We start from the raw sequence: 21250 nt of genomic DNA on the forward strand, positions 1-21250 counted from the left end.
TCACCCTCTGAGAGGGTTGACCCTCCTCTCTGGAATAACTCTCAAGTCTATATTGGTGGGTTGCATCCCAGTTCTGATCCTAGCTTCATGATATGTTCAGAAACTGACATAAATCCTCCTTAAATGATTTTTTAGAAAGATTTTATTTTTTAAATTATGAGATATACACAGAGAGAGGCAGAGATGTAAGCAGAGGGAGAAACAGGCTCCCCGTGGAGAACCTGAAATGAGTATAGCTCCCAGGCCCAGGATCACAACCTGAGCCAAAGGCAGACGTTAATGACTGAGTCAGTCAGGCATCACTCTCCTTTTTATTCTTTCTTTTTAAATTAATTTAAATTTAAATTTAATTTAATTTTAATTTTTTGTATTTTTTTTATTGGAGTTCAATTTGCCAACATATACTATAACACCCAGTGCTCATCCCATCAAGTCCTTCTTAAATTCTTAACTACATATTGTATTTACTAACTTGCATGGAAACTAGAGATATTCTGTCTACCCATGAAGACAAAAGGACCCATGACTCACCCAGTGCTTGGGAGGAACAACACGCCCACATTCCAGAAGATTCTTGCACAAAACCATCCAATATGGCTTTATTTGTAACCACCAACATGGATTTCATGAATTTCTTTTCTTTCCTTTTTTTTTCTGGGTTTCCATTAGACACACATTCCTAAGTAATACATGATGTCTTTTTTACCTTTGGTGAGTGGAATAATCATAAACACATGGTTTTTCACCTACATTTTCACTATCATGTTTGAACATAAATGGACATGAGCATTTGCAATTTTTTCAGTGTGTTTTTATAGACATTGTGTATATGGTATTGTATATCCTACATAGAATACATAATTTCTACTTTTCCTCTTTTATAGTTTGTGCATGTAATCTAAAAATGGTTTTTGGTCAATATGCATAACTCATATGAATGTTCTTGTGATGGATCCTGGTGCATATGCACACATTTTCTCTAAAGTTTATATTTAAAGATCACAGCTGTGTGTCTCACTGTAACTAGAATAGTGTAATCCCTCTCTCAGTTTCATGTAACTTGCATCCTACAAGAAATGCATTAGGTGTGTGTGCTCACGCCCCCTTCCATGAATGATATTACACTTTTCTGTTTACACCTTATCTGGATGTGATGGAGCTTCAGGTGTGATTTACTGATCCTGTGGCACAAGTGGAAGTAGAAAGAATCATCCCACGTAAGATGCAGGGAATCCCTGGTGTACTTTGGGGCTACCAGTGTGGCACTAAAGTGTCCTATGTTGGCTTGTATTTGCACATCACTCCCCATCAGGGACCTCACAGTGGCTCCTTGTGGTTGCCAATGAAGGGAGGCGATGCACCAGAGATACTGGCCAGTGCCAAGAATCAGTGTTTTGCACAGTGGGTTTCTCAGAGGCAGTACAACCCTGTCATCTGGTGGAAGTGAAGGATAGTGGATGCATAGAGGGTGTTGGAGCATTTTGTGGATTTTTAATGCCAATTTGTGAATCATTAAAACAACCTGCATTATCTGACCTGAAGAGATGGAGACCCCTTTGTGTACCTCAAGGTGTGTAGTGATTAGAAGTGGAGAAAAATGTGTTACCTGAAATTGTCCCAGAGCATACAGTGTATGGAGATGTGGACTAAAATCTGCCATGTGGGTATAAGCAGGACTCACTGAAATGGGGAAAGACAAGAGCCAGTAAAGACAACTCAGCAATGGTAGAGAAGGTGCGTCCAGTTTAATGACAGAAGGGTGCATCCATTGCCCCTGCACATGAGCCATGACTCCTCCACTTCACAATGACCTGCTGACAGTTTACACAGCACATGCCCTACATGCTCCTCTAGAACCTTCTGGGCACAGGAGATGTATTTCCCAGGCTCTGCGACTTTGATTGTTGCGTTGTTCACTCTTGTGTTTACCTGCTGCCTGCATCTTGGGTTCTTCTCTGACTGTACCAGGACTCAAAGAGGAGAATCCCGAGGACCACCAGCATCACAGTAGCCATGCCCATTCGGATGAGATTCTCCACTGTGTAATCCTTGGGGTCAGAGGCTAAGGATGAGGACAGAAAGATCACAGAAGTCAGGGCAGACTCAAATCATTTGGGATCTTGGATGTCCACCCAGGGTACCTGCCTCCCCTTGACAGGACTTCACCCTCCACACCAGCCTTATAACTGAGTTTTCTGCTAGTTACCACTGCTGGGATCTGACTTGGTTTGTGATGAGCTGATGTTGTCAGATGCTTCTGAGAACCATAAAACCATGAGGAAAAATGAAGTCCTGATGAGACTCAAATTTGTCCCCTGACTGAGTGTTCTTGTACCTTCCTGCATTTCTCATGATATAACTTTATAGACTGTAATGAACCCTTTCTCTGCTATAGAAAGATGCCTCTGTTCTCATTGGATTCTTTCAGTCTCCCAGTGTTTTGTGAATTCAGACTTTGCTTCTGAGTCCCTTTGGACTCTTCCTGCATCCCTTAGCTCAGAATTTAGTGGTAAAATCATCTCTCAGTACAGAAGTATTTGGGCTCTTCTATTCTCTGTGTTCATTCTGAGCATGAAAACTACTTCCTTTTGATAGGAGACCTTGTAATTTTTCAACACTTTAGGATCCAGTGTCCACGGATAAGGGGTTGGTCTTAAACATACAGGAAATAAATAGGTATATATGAATGTATTGAGAGAAAGAGAATTCAATGCATTGTAAATGTGTTAGTTATTTGACATATCGTAGGTAGGAAGGAGGCAGGTCTGTTCTGAACAATGTCAGAGTGAAGGTTGCTTTTGGAGAAGACATTTAAGTTGATTCCTGAATTGGAGAAGGAGGCTGAGGGGAGTGACATGAAGACCCAGACTAGCTGCATTACAGGCTGCAGGAAGAGCAGGTCCCTAGGAAGATCTAAACATGTTTTTCAGTATGGAATGAAGTCACATCTGTGGGTACAGGAGTATCCAGAGGAAAATAGGAAACTAGGATATGTGAGCCTGCTGCAATGGAGACAGGCCAGATGTGACAGGATAGATGAGGGAACTCAATTATCATCTTCATCAGCATCACCATCACCACTGTCACCATCACCACCATCACCATCATCACCACCACCACCACATCATCATCCTCACTATCATTATCATCACTACCACCATCATTATCATCATCATTGTCCTCTTCCTCATCTCTTTTTCTCTGTCACTCACGAAGAACTCTGAAAACTGCTATAAGATTTCAAGGAAGAACACAAGTCACTTGATTTTTATCTTCAAAGACAACCTCTCTCACCTCCAATCCTTAAGGAACAGAGAAAATCGGCATTGTTATAAAAGTGATGAGCACAAACTTAGGTAATCCCACAAACAAATTTAACCCATTTTCCGATAAAAAAACAAAAAGATAAAAGAGTATATATGAATTCTAATTATAAATCTCCATGTGAAAATTCAAAATAAGCTTATATATTCAGAAAGTATGAATAAAGTATAGACATTATTCATTGGGTTAATATCCAAATGATTGATACCAAGAAGTCTTTTAAATGTATCTCACTGGGCTACAAATTTATTTATTTATTTATTTATTTATTTATTTATTTATTTATGTAACTTAAAATGTTCTAGTAGCCACATTGACAAAGTAAAAAGAAACAGGTGAATTAATCTTAATATATCTTTGATTCGACCCAATACACCCCAAACATCATTTTAACATGCAATCAATACAAAACGTACTAAGAGAAATTCTGCACACATCCTCCCCCCCCCCCCCCCCCCCCCCCCAAGTCTTTACACTCCAGAGTGTATCTTGCATTTACAATGCGGCTCAGCTTGGACTCGCTCAGTAGCAGCCTGAGGACAGTGTAGCTCTGGGCTGTCCTAGGAGAAGGGCTCACTAACATCCCCAGGAGGCAGTGGGCGGCCAATCCAAAACTAGAATCAATTTTTCTCAGCCCCAAAAAGTGGCCCGCGGGGATCCCCAGCATCTTCTCACGGACTTGTTCAAAGAGGTGGGAAGGAAATGTGGTGGCGTGTGAGACTACCTGTGGGGCCACCTGGCTGAGCGGACCTGCTCCCTCGGCCCCTCCCCCACCCCGCCCCTCTGAGTTCCAGGGAAGCAGGGGCCGCCCCAGATACTGGGGAAGCTTCTGGCAAATACCAGCTGAGTCACAGCTTCTGCGCGTCTGTGAGGGCCCCTGGCTGCCCCAGCTCTCCAGAGAGAGGAATGTCTCCCACCTGTGACCCCAGACACCTTGCTCTGATTGGCTTTCATTTTCCTTGGTTCCTTCACCACCTTGCCCTTTCCTCCCTCTCCTACTCCTCTCCCTCCTCTCCTCTGGAGATAGTGAGTGAGGGCCCAATGACAAGGGGACGCAGTAGTGCTGGGTGGCTAGAGCCTCTGGAGCCGCCCTTGGAGGGAGCTAAGGAGGATGCCACCAGCACCTAGTGGAGCCTTTGCTGGGCGCTGGGAGTCAGCTTTTCCTCCCTTGGCCATGGAAGCCCAGAGCACTGGGCAGGCAGGCTTCCACCCAGCTCCCCGGAGGTGTGAGAGCCCAGCTTCCTTTGAGTTGCTGGCATTGTTTTGGTTGGGTACATACACATTTTACTTGTTTAATTTTATACCCGATGTGGGGGCTCAAGAACAGGTCCTGATGATAGAAATCCAATGACTGGATGAGCTTTCAAGAGGCAGGCAGAGCTGACCTACCGGGGTTCCTATGCCAGGCTGGGCCCTGGTGCCCAAAGTGGGGCAGGGGCTACAAATTTAAAAGAATAAGTCAGGAAATGTACAAGCCCAGAAAAAATTCCATTCCTAATTCGTATTAAGAAGAGCATATTTTTTTCCTAATAAAATCTGAACATAACAGAAAAATAGACTGAAATAGGTCAGTATTGCTATATACATAAAAATACAGGGTTTAAAAATGAGTTTAACTTAAAATAATTAAGTAATTTGGGTATCACTTTAGATGTTTTCTTAAAACAACACTTAGCTTTGTGTTAACATCTTGTCATTATTATATATATTTTTTACCTTAAATAAGACTGGTGCATAATCTGGAAATAAACAGGTAAGTTTCAATGTTTTTGCAGTTGATATAATGATTATCAGTAAATTAAAGGAGATCAGTTGCAAAGCAATGGGAAGGTGGAGAATCAAAACTAAGTTAATAGAATAAAATGAATATAACTGGGGATCACTGGGTGGTTCAGCGGTTTAGCGTCTGCCTTTGGCTCAGAATGTGATCCTGGAATCCCGGGATCAAGTCCCACATTGGGCTCCCTGTATGGAGCCTGCTTTTCCCTCTGCCTGTGTCTCTGCCTCTCTCTTTCTCTCTCTCTCTCTCTCTGTGTCTCTCATGAATAAATAAATAAAATCTTTTTTAAAAAAGAATATAACTAAATCAATATCACTGTATTAGAACAGATTATTAGAACTTAACTGCTTTTTTAGAAAGTATAAAGAAATAAAAAATCATACTTATAAGTCAAGTAGTTGAACAATTTTAAGCTTTGAGAGTAGACAATTTCATGAGTGAAACTTCAGAGCATATCTGCATCTTTTATGAACCATATTTGTAAGCATGTTTTATGAAAAACACTTTATTTTTAAAAAAATATTTTATTTATTTATTCATAGAGACACAGCTAGAGAGAGAGAGGCAGAGACACAGGCAGAGGGAGAAGCAGGCTCCATGTGGGGAGCCCCACATGGGACTCGATCCCAGGTCTTCAGGATCACGCCCGGGGCTGAAGGCGGCGCTAAACCACTGAGCCACCGGGACTGCCAGAAAAACACTTTATAATCACAAATTATTCTCTATAAAGAATATATGCATTTCATATAAACCCAATGAAATTGGAGATTTTAAAGTCCTAAATCCTCATAATGTAAATTTGTATTTTGCATCTGCAAGCCTCACTTCGAACATTCTGAGAAGCAGTCAGGGTGGTTGACACTGGACAAGTTTCCACACACAATGCAGAGCAGACACGAATTGCACACAGACACACTGCACAGCATCCAAGGGGACTCCTGTGTGCTCTGTCTGTGTGAACCTACCTTTGATGTCAGGTGGGCACTGAGGGGCATGGAGGCCCCCAGGGGAGCACAGGGGGCTGTGGAGCGGTGCCCATAGTCAGGGAGGCATCTCTCTAGGAATGTGTCTGGTAAGGGCTCCACCTGCACTCTCAGCAAACCCCACCTTGGTCTCAGCAGCTCCAGGCCTGATGTGAGAGGGCTCAGAGACCTCCTCAGGTGTGGGTGAGGGGCTCCATACTTAGGGTCTTTGGAAATTGGGAGGGAATGTGGACCATCATTACAACTGTCCCAGACTCCCCTCCTCCATCATCCCATATCCTGCCTGTGCTCTGAGTCAGGCCTGGACACCAAGTGCTGCAAAACTGCCCCTCTTCATCCTCAATCGCACACGTTCTCCAAACCTGGCCTAGAAGTTGAGGTGTGCTGACAAGGGGCAGGTGGCTTTTAGAAGATTGCACGGTTTTGTACGGGATGAGGAGGAGCTGAGATGCTCAATCAGTGGGCATTTCCTAATCTGTGCTGTCTCCATCCTACTGAGAATACTTCTTGTTCTGCTAAGACCCTGGTCTGAGGGACAAAATCATATGCATCTCCATTTCCCTGGGCTTCTTACCCCTTCCCAGGTCCTGGGAGAGGCCGGGCAGTGAAGGTGAGAAATGATCTTAGTGCAGGCCGCCCCCTTTTCAGACTGGGAATGCCTTTCTCAGAAGTTCCACCTCCCAGGAGACAGAAGCACCTGCAGACTCTGCCCCATATCGTTGAACCTGCCCCTCCCTGGAGTATCTACCCTGCCCCTGCCCCTGGCTAGTAGCCAGTGCCCAGCATCTGAGCGAGAGACACTAGGAAATCATGGGGTGAGGGGTTTGCTCTGCCTTGTCACCTGTCTGATCTCATTTCCTCTCAGGGTCCTGGTGTTTAGGCCCCTGCCTCTCCCTCCTCAGCCCTGTGTAGATTGCTTAGATGTGGATTCCCAGGCGGGACAGGCGTCCCACCTATTTCCACACTCTCTGCATGGACCCTCCTCTGTGGAACCGCTGCTTGGGATCCCTTTATCGTATCCTGTCTCAGACTTTCCTGTAGACAGGGCACTGAGCTGACCTTTTCTGCTTAGAGAGGACAGGGACAACAGGGACTCCTCACCTAGGACCAGGGACCTGCCCCAAATCACTATCTCAGGGAGCACTGAGACACCCTCTCCTGGTGAGCACCCCTCCATACCTCATAATCCAAGGACAGGGAGGTGAGGAGGTAGGCTCCTGAGCTCCCCACTTCAGCCTGGCTGCTCTTCCCCCAGATGGGGCCCCAGTCTGTCCCTCTGCCATCTTCCTCCGCCGGCCTCAGAGCTCCTGGAGCCCTGTGGTGGCCTGCCATCCCTGCCTGACCCCCAGCCCTCCTCTTGAGAGACTGGGAGAAATGATAACTCCCAGAACAGAAGCCCCTGTAACTCACCAGCTGGTGAGCTGGGTTCCGGGGAGTGTGGATGGGGGCCGAGTCTCTAGAGAATCCTGGGGTAAAGGACAGTACTGGTGGGGGGCTGGAGCTTCTCCTAGAGACCCTGTCTCTGCTCACACTCTTCTCCTTCATCTGCCCTGTGGCCCAGCCTAGAGCCCTGGAGACATGTGGACCCTAGGTGTCTCTGCTGGACTCTCAGCCCCCCCTGAGACACAAGATTGTTTGAGTATCTGAGGGGGCATTAGATCCTCTGATGGGGCTCTCAAACTGACCAGGAGTGGTGTGTGCTCCTTCTGAGCAAAGGGACCCCTGTGGCACCCTGATGACAAGTGGTCTTGTGGATGGATTTTTGGGCTGATCTAGGAGTCTGCATCTTACCCAAACTTCTCCTATACTTGCCCCCTGAACCCCTGAAGATCTTCCGGCTGTCCACCCCGGAGAGGGTCAAATTGTGGGCAGGGGTGCGAGGGCCCCTGTTGGCTTCCTTTGAGTTGAGGGATAGATCTCCCTTTGAATGACCTTCCTTCAGAGCCCCCTTTTCCCAACCCAGCCCAGGTAACCATTGAGGAAAGACCTCTGAATAGATCAACAGGACATAGAGGGGACAGGGTTGGGCTTCTCACCTGAGACCAACAGCTCCAGGGGGTCACTGGAGAGCGACCACACTTGGGGGGTGTTGCTGTAATAACCATAGCATCTGAACGACCACTTGAGGCTGGGGTCCACGGGGCCCACAGGGAACAGGCCCTGGAACACCTCACTGGGGGCTCGCTGGGAGTCCTGAGTCCAGGATGGTTGGCCTTCTCCTTCCTTCATCAGGACAAACCTGTGGAATCCTGTCTGTGAACCACACTGGAGGGTCACATTCCCTCCTGAGGGCACGACAGGGCTGGGTAGGGCTGAGAGGTTGGGTTTGCCATGGAATCCTAGGAGAGGGGAGGGGCTGTGTTAAATGGGGCTCAGATCCCCCCACATGATCCCCAGGACTCGGCTGTGAGATGGCAACACTCTAAGAGCAGATCTTCTTCCTGAGGTCTGGGACCCTGAGTGGGCTCTCACCTGTCACCACCAGCTCTAAGCGGTCACTGTAATTTGACTGGTCAGTGGCCCTTCTATAGTAGCAGCAATATCGTCCTGCATATTGCTCTGTCATGTACATGATGGAGAACTTGGCCTTGTCCTTGGGTTCCAGTGCAGGCTGTCTCTCCCAAGGCCATAACTTTCCCTCTTTATGGAGGAGGTACTCCTGGGCCTTCAGGCTCCCCTGACACCAGATGGTCACAGGTGTTCCCCAGGGGATCACAGAACCTGGCTCAGTCCAGATGGTGGGTTTGGGGAGGGTCCCTGGAAGGAAACAGAGACTGGGTCACAAGATCCTCCCCACACCCAATTCCCAACTCAGCCCCAAACCCCCAGGTATCCCCTCTCTGTCAGCCCAGAGCTGCTGCTCTCCATGCCTCCTGCCTGGTTGGTGGTTCCTGTTCCCAGTGAGGAGGTGGGAGTGGGACCCCTGGGGACAGACTCACCTGCCTGCACTCGGGTCCTGGAGCTTACACTCAGCCCTGGAAGAGAGGTTTGCCCTGAATTCTGAGCAGAATCCCTTCTCATAAGCCTCCTGAGCCTGGGATCTTTGACAGACAAGGACCTGGTTGTGGGGTGGGTCCCTCCCAGACTAGGGGGTCCCCTCCTGTCCTCAGATCTCACCTAGACAGAGCATGGCCATCATGGTTGGGGTCATGGTATCTTCTCTCTCTGGTTCAGCTGTGCAGATGGAGGAACCTCAGTGCCCACAGGACAGACACACAGGGTGTGTCCCGTTGGGGACCAGTCTTCCTCATCATGGGGTTGTCACGTCAGCAACCCTACAAGAAGGAAAACACCCTGTTCTCCGGGGCCTAGCCTGGGTCTGAGACCCATGATGGTGCAGCAAGTGGACTCTGACATGTCCTGTCCATGTGAGGAGACCTGCATATGTTCTTTCCTCCCAGAATCTCCTCCATAGGGTATCCTTCAACCTCAGCATATCCCTAGGGTCCTCACCATGGACAGGGTCCCATGCCCCAGAGATGCTGCAGAAGACATGGGTTCCTGCTGTGCTGTGGCTCTCATGTCAGCACAGACACATTTGTGACATCTCTGCTTGTTCAGGTCAAGGTCACTGTGTCAAAAAGCCTAGAAGAGAAATATAGGAAAGGAAACACATCCTCTCTCCTGGCCCCAGAGCATGGTATTTCTTTCTATCACAGCCTGCATGGACTTCTCTATTTTCCTGGACTTTTCTATCACCTCCCACTCATGAGAATATGGCTGTGAATCCCTTTGAATCATCAATGTCCCATGTGATTGGGGGCAGAACTGTCCTCCCTGTTTTAAGTCCTACTTGTAAACTGTAGAGAGCAATGAGTATGTTAAAATCCTGATTTGTTGGGGAAAATTGATGTATATTAAAATATTTTTTACCACCTATGACCATGTGAATTGAACAGTAATGTAATCAGATATTTTCCCTCATTTTATTTTTATTTTTTATTTTATTTTAGAGAGAGAGAGAGCATGAGAGTTGTGTGAGGGCAGAAGGAGAAGAAGAGAGAGACTCCCAATTGGGCTCCATGCCCAGCCCAGCAGGAGTTGGATGTGGGGCTGTACGTTGTGACTTCAAGATCATGGCCTCAGCTGAAAGCAAGAGTCAGACGTTTAACCTACTGAGCCACCCAGACGCCTCCCTTCCTACATTTTTAAAAGTTATTTTACATCTAAGTATGTGGGAGACTAAATGTGATGTTCTTCTCTTTAAGTATTCTTGTTGGGTGTTCATGCTAGCCCCTGAAAATGTGTGGGAATGTGTTTGTTCTATAAAAATATCTATACAAATGGTGTTTGTCAACCATAATTGTTTGGAGGAACTCACAGTAAAATATGCTGGACCTGGAGTTAGTTTTATAGGATGATTTTAATCTTTAGATATAGTTTAAGAGCCCAAAGATGATTCAGGTTTTCTACTTATTCTTGAGCTGGTTTTAGAATTGTTCTTGTGAAATTCACCCATTTATCCAAATTGGATAAAGTTCTTCATAAGGTCCACTTAAATCTCTTGTGAAAGGATTCTAAGATGGAACTGGAGGACATGAAATGCAGAATTTCCTGCTTGTATACTTAGCAGACAATGTTCAAAATCAGAGAGACTGATTTCTTGTAATTGCCTGATTTTACAGAAATTGAAACCTACCCCTTGACCCAGGAGCATCCATCAAGGACTTTGCCCCAGACTCAAGACAAGAAATTGCTGCTTGGTCTCTAGCTGAGCTCCCTACTCCTTTAATTCCTCCCTAGAGGCATAGCTTGCTCCAAACCCTCAACAGACTTTATTTAGGTGACACTATAGAAGCCTGTGAGATTTGTATTTCATTACTGATGTGGGTTGTGGGTGTCTTTTTTTATTTCATTTTGAGTGTTGGTAGGATTTTATGCATTCTGGGAATACTCAATAATAAATATTTTTGGGTTTATTAATGTTATTGGACTGGGTGCTTATGTTCTCCTGCAAATTCGTGTGTTGAGGTCTTAACCCTCAGCCTGGTTATATTTGGTAATTAGGATTAAATGAAGTTCTAAGAGTGGTCTTGTATAAGTGTTCAGCTAATGTGAATCATCTATTTCTTATCCAAAGGGGAGGGTGAATTTGAAACGTGTTCAATTGATAAATTTAAATACCAATAATGAACAATAGGTTAACTACCAAATATGAGAAATGCACATATAACCACCAAATTGGTTGTCGGAATTACATAAAGGAAGTGAATGCTGAGCACCCAAGACTATTCTGGGTGTTGGAAGTGAAAGTAAGAGAGTGCAGATGTGAATGTATGAAGAACCAATGCTTAAATAAAATGTTGATTATAATTTACAGGGGGATTCATTTCGTACTAACATTGAAAGATCAACTGACCAATCACAGATTGGATCAGAGCGTGCTCCTCAGAAAAAAACAGATATACACTAACGATGAAATCTCATGAGAACAAAATTATTAAAGGGGATTTTATTTATTTTTTGGTATTTTTTTTATTGGAGTTCCATTTGCCAACATATAGTGTAACACCCAGGGCTCATCCTGTTAAGTGCCTCCCTCAGTGCCCGTCACCCAGTCACCCCATCCCGCCACTCACCTCCCCTTCCACTACCCCTTGTTCATTTCCCAGAGTTAGGAGTCTCTCATGTTCTCTCACTCTCTCTGATATTTCTTGAGGGGGATTTTAAATTAGAAAAGGTTGGGATGCCTGGATGGCTCAGTGGTTGAGCGCTCACCTTTGGCCCAGGGCATGATCCTAGAGTCTTAAGATCGAGTCCCACATTGGGCGCCCTACATGGAGCCTGCTTCTCTCTCTGCCTGTGTCTCTGACTCTCTCTCTGTGTGTCTCTCATGAATGAATAAATAAAATCTTAAAAATATAAATTAGAAAACATTGTTATTTTTATTTAAAATATTAGCTGAGGGATCCCTGGGTGGCGCAGCGGTTTGGCGCCTGCCTTTGGCCCGGGGCGCGATCCTGGGGACCCGGGATCGAGTCCCACGTCGGGCTCCCGGTGCATGGAGCCTGCTTCTCCCTCCGCCTGTGTCTCTGCCTCTCTCTCTCTCTCTGTGACTATCATAAATAAATAAAAAATTAAAAAAAAACATTTAAAAAAATAAAATAAAATAAAATCAGAAAAAAACAAATATATGTCATAAAAAATAATTAAAAAAATAAAATATTAGCTGATAGTGGTATAGATATTCAACAAAACTAAATGTAAAGCCACAATGTTTTCTTTTTTAAAATACTATTTTTTAAAGATTTTATTTATTTATTCATGAGAGACACACAGAGAGAGAGGCAGACACACAGAGGGAGAAGCAGGCTCCATGCAGGGAGCCCGACGCGGTACTCGATTCTGGGTCTCCAGGATCACACCCTGGGCCGAAGGCAGGCGCTAAACCGCTGAGCCACCCAGGCTGCCCCACAATGTTTTCATAAGGAAAAATAACTTAATTTAAAATTATATTGACATCGCAGGTACATGTATATATGTAATCACACATCCTTGAAATATATGCAGCATAAGGCTGTACATAAGCAGAGATTCAAATTCATATCTCCACAAGATTATAACCTTAACAAGTCTATTAATAAGATAGGTTAAGTGCACAGAAACTGATTTTTATACAATAAATGCTTAATCGAATGAGTACAAATATTAGAAAGCTTTTCATTACTTATATTACATAAATATGAAGGGAGTGATATGTGATACATTATATATAAAATGAAGGAACAAACAAATACTATGGTGTCATGTACATATCAACCAGGAGGGAATGCACATCTTAAGGCCCATATTGTCCCTAAAATGTTAAGCATTATTAGGCAAAATTAGAAGGACCTCCAATTACTTCCATTGCTCTCATAGGCAATGTGTCCTCTGAAAAAGCAGCAATGTAATTAGCAATGAGCAATAGGAAGATCATGAAGGAATCTGATGACTGTGTGAAGGGGTCAAAATAGTAAGACATGCAATATGGTTTCAATTTATGAAGTATTCAGAAAAGGGAAGAAGAAAATGGATCATGAACACCTGGAGAATGTCATAATTAAAGCAGATACAGATAGCAGGATGTGAGAATAAGGGTTTCTGCCATCATGGCCCTGATCATCCACGTTGACAAACAAAATTGCAGATACCTGTGCCTCATCTCTGAAGTAGCCCCACGTCTACACCGAGGACCTCCATCCCAGTTTAGATTCTGGGGAAGATGGGTCCTGACACAGGAACCTAGTTTTATTTCCTAATCACACACCCCGGGACACTGAAGTGTCTGTTCAGAGACCCAGCTTCTCCCCTGGGATGTGGCTCATTGTCTGAGCAGACTCGGGCAAAGCTCAGCAGGTAGAAAATGTATGCCACGAATAGGACCAGAAGCTGCTGCTATAGGAAGGTATAAACCCAAACCTGCTGTGTGGGCCATACCCTCATGAAACAGGCGTGAGGGAAGATGAGGGACAGTCAAGGACATCCAACAATGGCAGGAGGGACAGCATCACACATCATGGAGGATGAGTCCTGGACAGGGAACAGCCCAGACACTTCCTGGCCCCTAAACCATGTTTCCCTCTCTGTGTTCTCAGCAGACAGCTCAGCTAACAGGAGCTCCATGCTCTCTTCCAGATCCCCCTAGGCACATTACTTTCATGTCCAAAGCTCTGCCACAGGGAAGGGTGGGTGTGCTCCCTGTGTTTACCTCCTGGCTACACCTGGGGTCCTTCTCTGGCTCTGCTGAGCCTCTAGGAGCAGAATGCCGAGAAGCACCAGGACGAAGGTAGCCATGCCCAAGCGGACGAGATTCTCCACTGTGCATGTAATCCTTGAGGTCAGAGGTTAGGATTAGGACAGAGAGGTCCCAGAGGTCAGGGTGGGCCCAAATCAACTGGGATCCAGATGTCCTCTCAGGATATCCACCTCTCCCCGACAAGAAGGACTTCACCCTCCACACCAGCCCGAGAACTGAGACTTTCTCTTACTCACCAGTGCTGGGGTCTGACATATTTTGGGGTGGGCTCACAGTGTCAGCTACTCCTGAGGGGAAATGGAAGCACATGGTGAGGAACTGGTGACCCCCATCCAGCCTGCCCTCTGTTCTGTGTTCTATATCCCTCCACTTGTCATCATCTCATTTCTCTACAGTTCCTAAACTAGCCCTTCACTGCACTAGAGGGGTTCCTCTGCTCTCCCCAGTGGATGCCCTCAGTCTCTTTCTTTCCCTTGATTTCAGACTTGGCTTCTGAGTCAGTCTGGATAGATTCTGGCTGTGCCTCAGGTGCTCAGGGTTGCGGAGAACTATAGCCTCCCAACACAGAAATCATGTCCTTGTATGTTTACTGTTCAGTCTGGGACATAAGACCTCCTAGCTCACAACCCTGCAGATGAGAGTGCTCAGTGATTCAGTAGCCAAGAATCCAGCATCCAAGGAAGAGGCATTGGTGTCAGGGGCTCCTGGCAGGAGGACAGAGGGGCCAATGTGTGGAGTAGAGTCCCATGTCGTTCCATGTCAACCAGCTCCCTTCCTTTGGGTTCTGCATTTTAATCTGTACCAGGAGTTTTTTTTTTATTGGAGTTCAATTTGCCAACATATAGCATAACACCCAGTGCTCATCCCGTCAAGTGACCCCCTCAGTGCCCGTCACCCAGTCACCCCAACCCCCTGCCCACCTCGCCTTCCACTATGCCTTGTTCGTTTCCCAGAGTTAGGAGTCTCTCCTGTTCTGTCCCCCTCACTGATATTTTCTTTTAAACAATTTTAAAAAAGATTCTTTTATTTATTCATGAGAGATAGAGATAGAAAGAGAGATAGATAGATAGAGAAGAGAGAGAGAGAGAGAGAGAGAGAGAAGCAGGCTCCATGCAGGGAGCCCATGCGGGACTCCATCCCGGGACTCCAGGACCATGCCCTGGGCCAAAGGCAGGCGCTAAACTGTTGAGCCACCCAGGGATCCCCCTCACTGATATTTTCACTCATTTTCTCTCATTTCCCCTTTATTCACTTTCACTATTTTTTATATTCCCCGAATGAATGAGACCATAAAATGTTTGTCCTTCTCTGATTAACTTATTTCACTCAGCATAATACCCTCCAGTTCCATCCATGACGAAGCAAATGGTGGGCATTTGTCATTTCTTTTCTTCTTTTTTTAAATAATAAATGTATTTTTTATTGGTGTTCAATTTGCCAACATACAGAACAACACCCAGTGCTCATCCTGTCAAGTGCCCCCCTCAGTTCCCACTCCCCAGTCACCCCCACCCCCCACCCTCCTTCCCTTCCACCACCCCTTGTTCATTTCCCAGAGTTAGGAGTCTTCCATGTTCTGTCTTCTTTTCTGATATTTCCTACCCATTTCTTCTCCTTTTCCCTCTATTCCTTTTCACTATTATTTATATTCCCCAAATAAATGAGACCATATAATGTTTGTCCTTCTCCGATTGACTTATTTCACTCAGCATAATACCCTCCAGTTACATCCACGTCGAAGCAAATGGTGGGTATTTGTCGTTTCTAATGGCTGAGGAATATTCCATTGTATACATAGACCACAGCTTCTTTATCCATTCATCTTTCGATGGACACCGAGGCTCCCTCCACAGTTTGGCTATTGTGGACATTGCTGCTATAAACATCGGGGTGCAGGTGTCCTGGCGGTTCACTGCATCAGTATCTTTGGGGTAAATCCCCAGCAGTGCAATTGCTGGGTCATAGGGCAGATCTATTTTTAACTCTTTGAGGAACCTCCACACAGTTTTCCAGAGTGGCTGCACCAGTTCACATTCCCACCAACAGTGCAGGAGGGTTCCCCTTTCTCCACATCCTCTCCAACATTTGTTGTTTCCTACCTTGCTAATTTTCCCCCTTCTCACCGGTGTGAGGTGGTATCTCATTGTGGTTTTGATTTGTATTTCCCTGATGGCCAGGGATGCAGAGCATTTTCTCATGTGCATGTTGGCCATGTCCATGTCTTCCTCTGTGAGATTTCTCTTCATGTCTTTTTCCCATTTCATGATGTTTCTTTGCTGTTGAGTTTCATAAGTTCTTTAGAGATCTTGGATACTAGCCCTTTATCTGATACGTCATTTGCAAATATCTTCTCCTATTCTGTAGGTTGTCTTTTAGTTTTGTTGACTATTTTGCTGTGCAGAAGCTTTTTATCTTGAAGAAGTCCCTATTTAATTCATTTTTGCTTTTGTTTCCCTTGCCTTCATGGATGTATCCTGCAAGAAGCTGCTGTGGCCAAGTTCAAAAAGGATGCTGCCTGTGTTCTCCTCTAGGATTTAGATGGATTCTTGTCTCACATTTAGATCTTTCCTCCATTTTGAGTTTATCTTTGTGTATGGTGCAAGAGAATGGTCTAGTTTCATTCTTCTGCATGTGGATGTCCAATTTTCCCAGCACCATTTATTGAAGAGAGACTGTCTTTTTTCCAATGGATAGTCTTTCCTCCTTTATCGAATATTAGTTGACCATAAAGTTCAGGGTCCATTTCTAGATTTTCTATTCTGTTCTATTGATCTATGTGTCTGTTTTTGTGCCAGTACCACAGTGTCTTGATGACCACAGCTTTGTAGTACAACCTGAAATCTGGCATTGTGATGCCCCTAGCTCTGGTTTGCTTCTTTAATATTCCCCTGGCTATTCGGGGTCTTTCTGATTCCACACAAACCTTAAGATGATTTGTTCCAACTCTCTGAAGAAAGTCCATGGTATTTTGATAGGGATTGCATTAAACGTGTAAATTGCCCTGGGTAACATTGACATTTTCACAATATTAATTCTTCCAGTCCATGAGCATGGAATATTTTTCCATCTTTTTGTGTTTTCCTCAATTTCTTTCAGAAGTGTTCTGTATTTTTTAGGGTATAGATCCTTTACCTCTTTGGTTAGGTTTATTCCTAGGTATCTTATGCTTTTGGGTGCAGTTGTAAATGGGATTGACTCCTTAATTTCTCTTTCTTCAGGCTCATTGTTAGTGTAGAGAAATGCCACTGATTTCTGGGCATTGATTTTGTATCCTGCCACATTGCTGAATTGCTGTATGAGTTCTAGCAATCTTGGGGTGGAGTCTTTTGGGTTTTCTAGGTACAGTATCATGTCATCTGTGAAGAGGGAGAGTTTGACTTCTTCTTTGCCAATTTGAATGCCTTTTATTTCTTTTTGTTGCCTGATTGCTGAGGCGAGGACTTCCAGTACTATGTTGAATAGCGATGGTGAGAGTGGACATCCCTGTCTTGTTCCTGATCTTAGGGGAAAGGCTCCCAGTGTTTCCCCATTGAGAATGATATTTGCTGTGGGCTTTTCGTAGATGGCTTTTAAGATGCTGAGGAATGTTCCCTCTATCCCTACACTCTGAAGAGTTTTGATCAGGGATGGATGCCGTATTTTGTCAACTGCTTTCTCTGCATCTATTGAGAGGATCATATGGTTCTTGTTTTTTCTCTTGTTGATATGATCTATCACGTTGATTGTTTTATGAGTGTTGAACCAGCCTTGCATCCCGGGGATAAATCCCACTTGGTCATGGTGAATAATCTTCTTAAGGTACTGTTGGATCCTATTGGCTAGTATTTTGTTGAGAATTTTTGCATCCATGTTCATGAGGGATATTGGCCTATAATTCTCCTTTTTGGTTGGGTCTTTGTCTGGTTTTGGAATTAAGGTGATGCTAGCCTCATAGAATGAGTTTGGAAGTATTCCATCTCTTTCTATCTTTCTGAACAGTTTTAGTAGAATAGGTATGGTTTCTTCTTTAAACGTTTGATAGAATTCAAATTTGTTTTCCTGATGTGATGCTTGAGGACAATTTACTCAGTCATATGATGTGAGAAAAGTGGGTGTGCGTTTCAAAATGAAAAAGGGAAATTTCCATGTGTTTGCGGTTATGATAATATTTAACAACATATGAGAACCAGTTGAAAGGGAGAGAGTGAGTTCACAACATATAAACTATGCCCAGACTGAGAGCTCTCTTAGGCATACTGACTCTTATTCAGACAACTCAGGAGTATGGTATTAAAGTAGGTGAGGAGTTCTTCAGACAGTCTATGAATTGACATTAGTTTATAAATAAACTTCAAAGGCTTTGAAGTTCATATAAGTGATGAATCACTGAATTTTACGCCAGAAACCAATATTGCACTACCTGTATGTTATAATCTAAAGTTTAAAATAGATGACGATGGATAGATAGATAGATGAGACTCCTATGAAATGTGCTCAGACTCCGTGTTGATCAGACATTCTTCCCCACAAGGAACGTGTGAATCTAATCTAACTCCAGTGGACACAAGAATAAGAAGAGTGTTTCTGAGTCTGACATCTCTGTCACATTAGTTACATCTGTCATAGTGCGTGCAGGTGTCGGTCTAGAAGGTGTGAGAAGCAGGCACCGGGATGCTGGACAAGCTTCCACACACAATGCAGAGTGCACACCAAGTTCTCAGGGACTCGGGGTACAGCATCCCTGGGGATTCCTGTGAGCCAAGAATGGCCCCTCCTCAGGCTCCGGTGGGCACCGAGGGTCATGGGAGCCCCAGGGGGCACAGAGGGAAGCAGAGCAGTGCCCACAGGCAGGGAGGCTTCTCTTTAGGAGAGTGTTTGTGGAGCTGACACCATGGTTCAGGCTCTCTGATATGGAGGCAGCAGGAGGTTTGTGGGAGGCCTGTGTCTACTCAGGATCATCCTCACTCACCCACCCCTCATGCAGCAGCCTACTCCTTATTTCTGCTGAGACTGAAGAATGGGGGACCCCAGGTAGAGGCTGTAGCTTTTTCCACTCTCTTCTGGGCTGGACCCTCCTCTGTGGAGCCTCCAATGCTCCTACATCTCTTACTGAAGGGCTTTCCTGAGGGTCCTGAGCTGGTGGAGCTCAGACAGGAAAGGGTGAGGGGGCCCTCACCTGAGACCAGGAGCTCCCAGGGGTCACTGGGATGTGACAATAGCTAGGAGGAGGTGTTGGATGAGCCGTAGCACCTGTAGGTTCCCCCATAGGCTGAGGTCACGGGACTCAGGGAGAATTCAGCCTGGTACAGCCCAGCTTGGTACTTTAAAATGCAGTCGGGGGGCTGGGGGTAGTAGTGGGAGAGATAGGCTGCCCCCTCCTTGAACAGAAGGAAAGTGTTCACAACCCTCCTGTCTGAACCACAGGGTCACATTCTCACCTGGGGCCACCGTGGGCCCAGCTGCCCCCAGAGGGAGGGTGTGTAGGGGAACTGTCCTAGAGAGAGGAAGGGTGGGTGAGGGGTGGTCCAGCCTTGGCCTGACCTGAGTCTGTCTGTGTCCTCTGAGTCTCTCCCATCTCCATCTCCTGTCTCTCTCTCTCTGTCTCCTCCCTCCCTGGGGACCTCACACCCCTGGCCCTGGCCACCATCACCTGGGATTCCCTCACAGGGACCTGTGCAGAGTCTGGGGCCTTACCTGCACCCATGGCCCCTCACCTGCGATCAGGATGTCTAGGGGGGTCACTGGGGGCCAACCACTGGGAGGAGAGGTTGTTCACCATAGCATGGGTACCAGCTCCTGTGGGAGGGTCTCACTGGGCCCAGGGGGAAGGAAGTCTGCTACAGAGAGCCAAGCCTGGGACTGCCGGCCATGACACTGGGAAGGGCCACATGCCCCTCCTTGGACAGAGCAAATCTGTCATAGCCAACATCAGAGAGGCACGGGAGAGTCCAAAGGTCACAACAGGGCTCTGCTGGGTCAGGAGAGAGGGCTTCCTTGACACGCCTGGGAGAAGACCAGCTCTGGATTGTAGGGGCTGATTCTCCCCAAACCTCCCTTCTCCCATCCTGACCCCAGGTCTCATGTCCTTCACCCTCTGATTCTCTGATCTGTGAGCTCCATGGTCCCCTCAACACCCCCCCTTCATCTGGGGCTCCCTTGGGAGCAAAGACCCCAGTAACCTGTCTGGTGCCTCAAACCATGGATGGGACAAAAATCTGACTTCCTTATTTGAGACCAGCAGCTTAAAGGGGTCACTGGGGAAGGACCCCACCCTGGGGGATGTTGTTATAACCATACCATCTGAACATCCACGTGAAGCTGGGGGTCACAGGGCCCACAGGGAACAGGGTCTGGATCCCCCTACTAGGTGCTCGCTAGGAGTCCTGGGTCCAGGGGCGCTGGCATTGTCCTTCCTTCATCAGGACAAGCCTGTGGAATCCTGTCCATGAATCACACTGGAGGGTCACATTCTCTCCTGAGGGCACAACAGGGCTGGGCAGGACTGAGAGGCTGGGTTTGCCATGCAATCCTAGGTGAGAGGAGGGGCTGTGTTAAATGGGGCTCAGATCCCCCCACATGATCCCCAGGACTCGGCCGTGAGAGGGTGACACCCTGAGAGCAGACCCCCTTCCTGAGGGCAACACCTGGGGCTGGGCCCTGAATGGGCTCACAACATGTCACCACTAGCTCCAGGGAGTCACTGGGCTCTGGCCAATCAGTGGTGCTTCCATAGTAACAGTGATATTGTCTTGCATATACACCTGTCATGTGTGTGATGAAGAACTTAGCCTTGTCCTTGGGCTCTAGTGACTCCTGTCTGTCCCAAGTCACCGATTGTCTCTCTCTATGCAGGCGATATACCTTGGCCTCCAGGCTTCCCTGACACCAGAGGGTCACTGGTGTCCTCCAGGGGATCACAGAACCAGGCTCAGCCCAGATGGTCGGTTTGGGGAGGGCCCCTGGAAGGAAACAGAGGCTGGGTCACAAGACCCTCCACACCCCCGTTTCCCAGCTCAGCCCCAACCCCCCAGGTATCCCCACTCTGTCTGCCCAGAGCTGCTGATCACCAGCCCCTGACTGGTGGGTGGTCCCTGTTCTCAGTGAGGAGGTGGGACTGGGACCCCTGGGGACAGACTCACCTGCCTGCACTCACGTCCTGGAGCTCATACTCAGTCCTGGAAGAGAGTCCCTGTGAGAGGTTTGGCCCAAATCCTGAGCTGAACCCCTCCTCTCCCATGAGCCTCCTGAGCCTGGGATCTTTGGCAGACCAGGACCTGCCTGTGAGGTGGGTCCCTCCCAGACTAGGGTGTCCCCTCCCCTCCTCAGATCTCACTTAAACAGAGCAGGGCCATGAGGGTGGGGGTCATGGTGTTTCCTGTCTTTGGCCTTGGCCCTGCAGATGATAGGATCATGAGGCCCAGAGGATAGGCAGACACACAAGGTGTG

General features: G+C 46.5%; 1 protein-coding gene and 1 pseudogene across 1 annotated transcript; both read right to left on the reverse strand.

Annotated features, from left to right (window-relative positions):
* Positions 1-1757: 1757 nt before the first annotated feature.
* On the reverse strand, positions 1758-9108 carry LILRA5 (leukocyte immunoglobulin like receptor A5). The gene is made up of 4 exons (XM_041733839.1): positions 9027-9108; positions 8560-8844; positions 8124-8426; positions 1758-2062 (listed from the first exon to the last, which is right to left on the reverse strand). The coding sequence occupies exons 1-4, from the start codon at positions 9106-9108 to the stop codon at positions 1926-1928; spliced, it is 807 nt and encodes a 268-aa protein (XP_041589773.1). The 3' UTR covers positions 1758-1925.
* A 4665-nt stretch (positions 9109-13773) lies between these two features.
* On the reverse strand, positions 13774-21171 carry LOC121478664 (annotated as a pseudogene).
* Positions 21172-21250: the final 79 nt, after the last annotated feature.

This window comes from Vulpes lagopus, chromosome 2, assembly GCF_018345385.1.
Source record: "Vulpes lagopus strain Blue_001 chromosome 2, ASM1834538v1, whole genome shotgun sequence".
Taxonomy (NCBI): Eukaryota; Metazoa; Chordata; class Mammalia; order Carnivora; family Canidae; genus Vulpes; species Vulpes lagopus.

What these genes read in the sequence shown, in the direction of transcription:
- LILRA5 (XM_041733839.1), bottom strand. Translation starts at nt 9,108, where the DNA reads ATGAGAAGGGATTCTGCTCAGAATTCAGGGCAAACCTCTCTTCCAGGG. An exon ending in CAGGACCCGAGTGCAGGCAG is followed by an intron (nt 8,845 to 9,026) that starts GTGAGTCTGTCC and finishes GTTTCCTTCCAG; the next exon opens with GGACCCTCCCCAAACCCACC. An exon ending in CCTGGAGCTGTTGGTCTCAG is followed by an intron (nt 2,063 to 8,123) that starts GTGAGAAGCCCA and finishes CCTCATCCTTAG; the next exon opens with CCTCTGACCCCAAGGATTAC.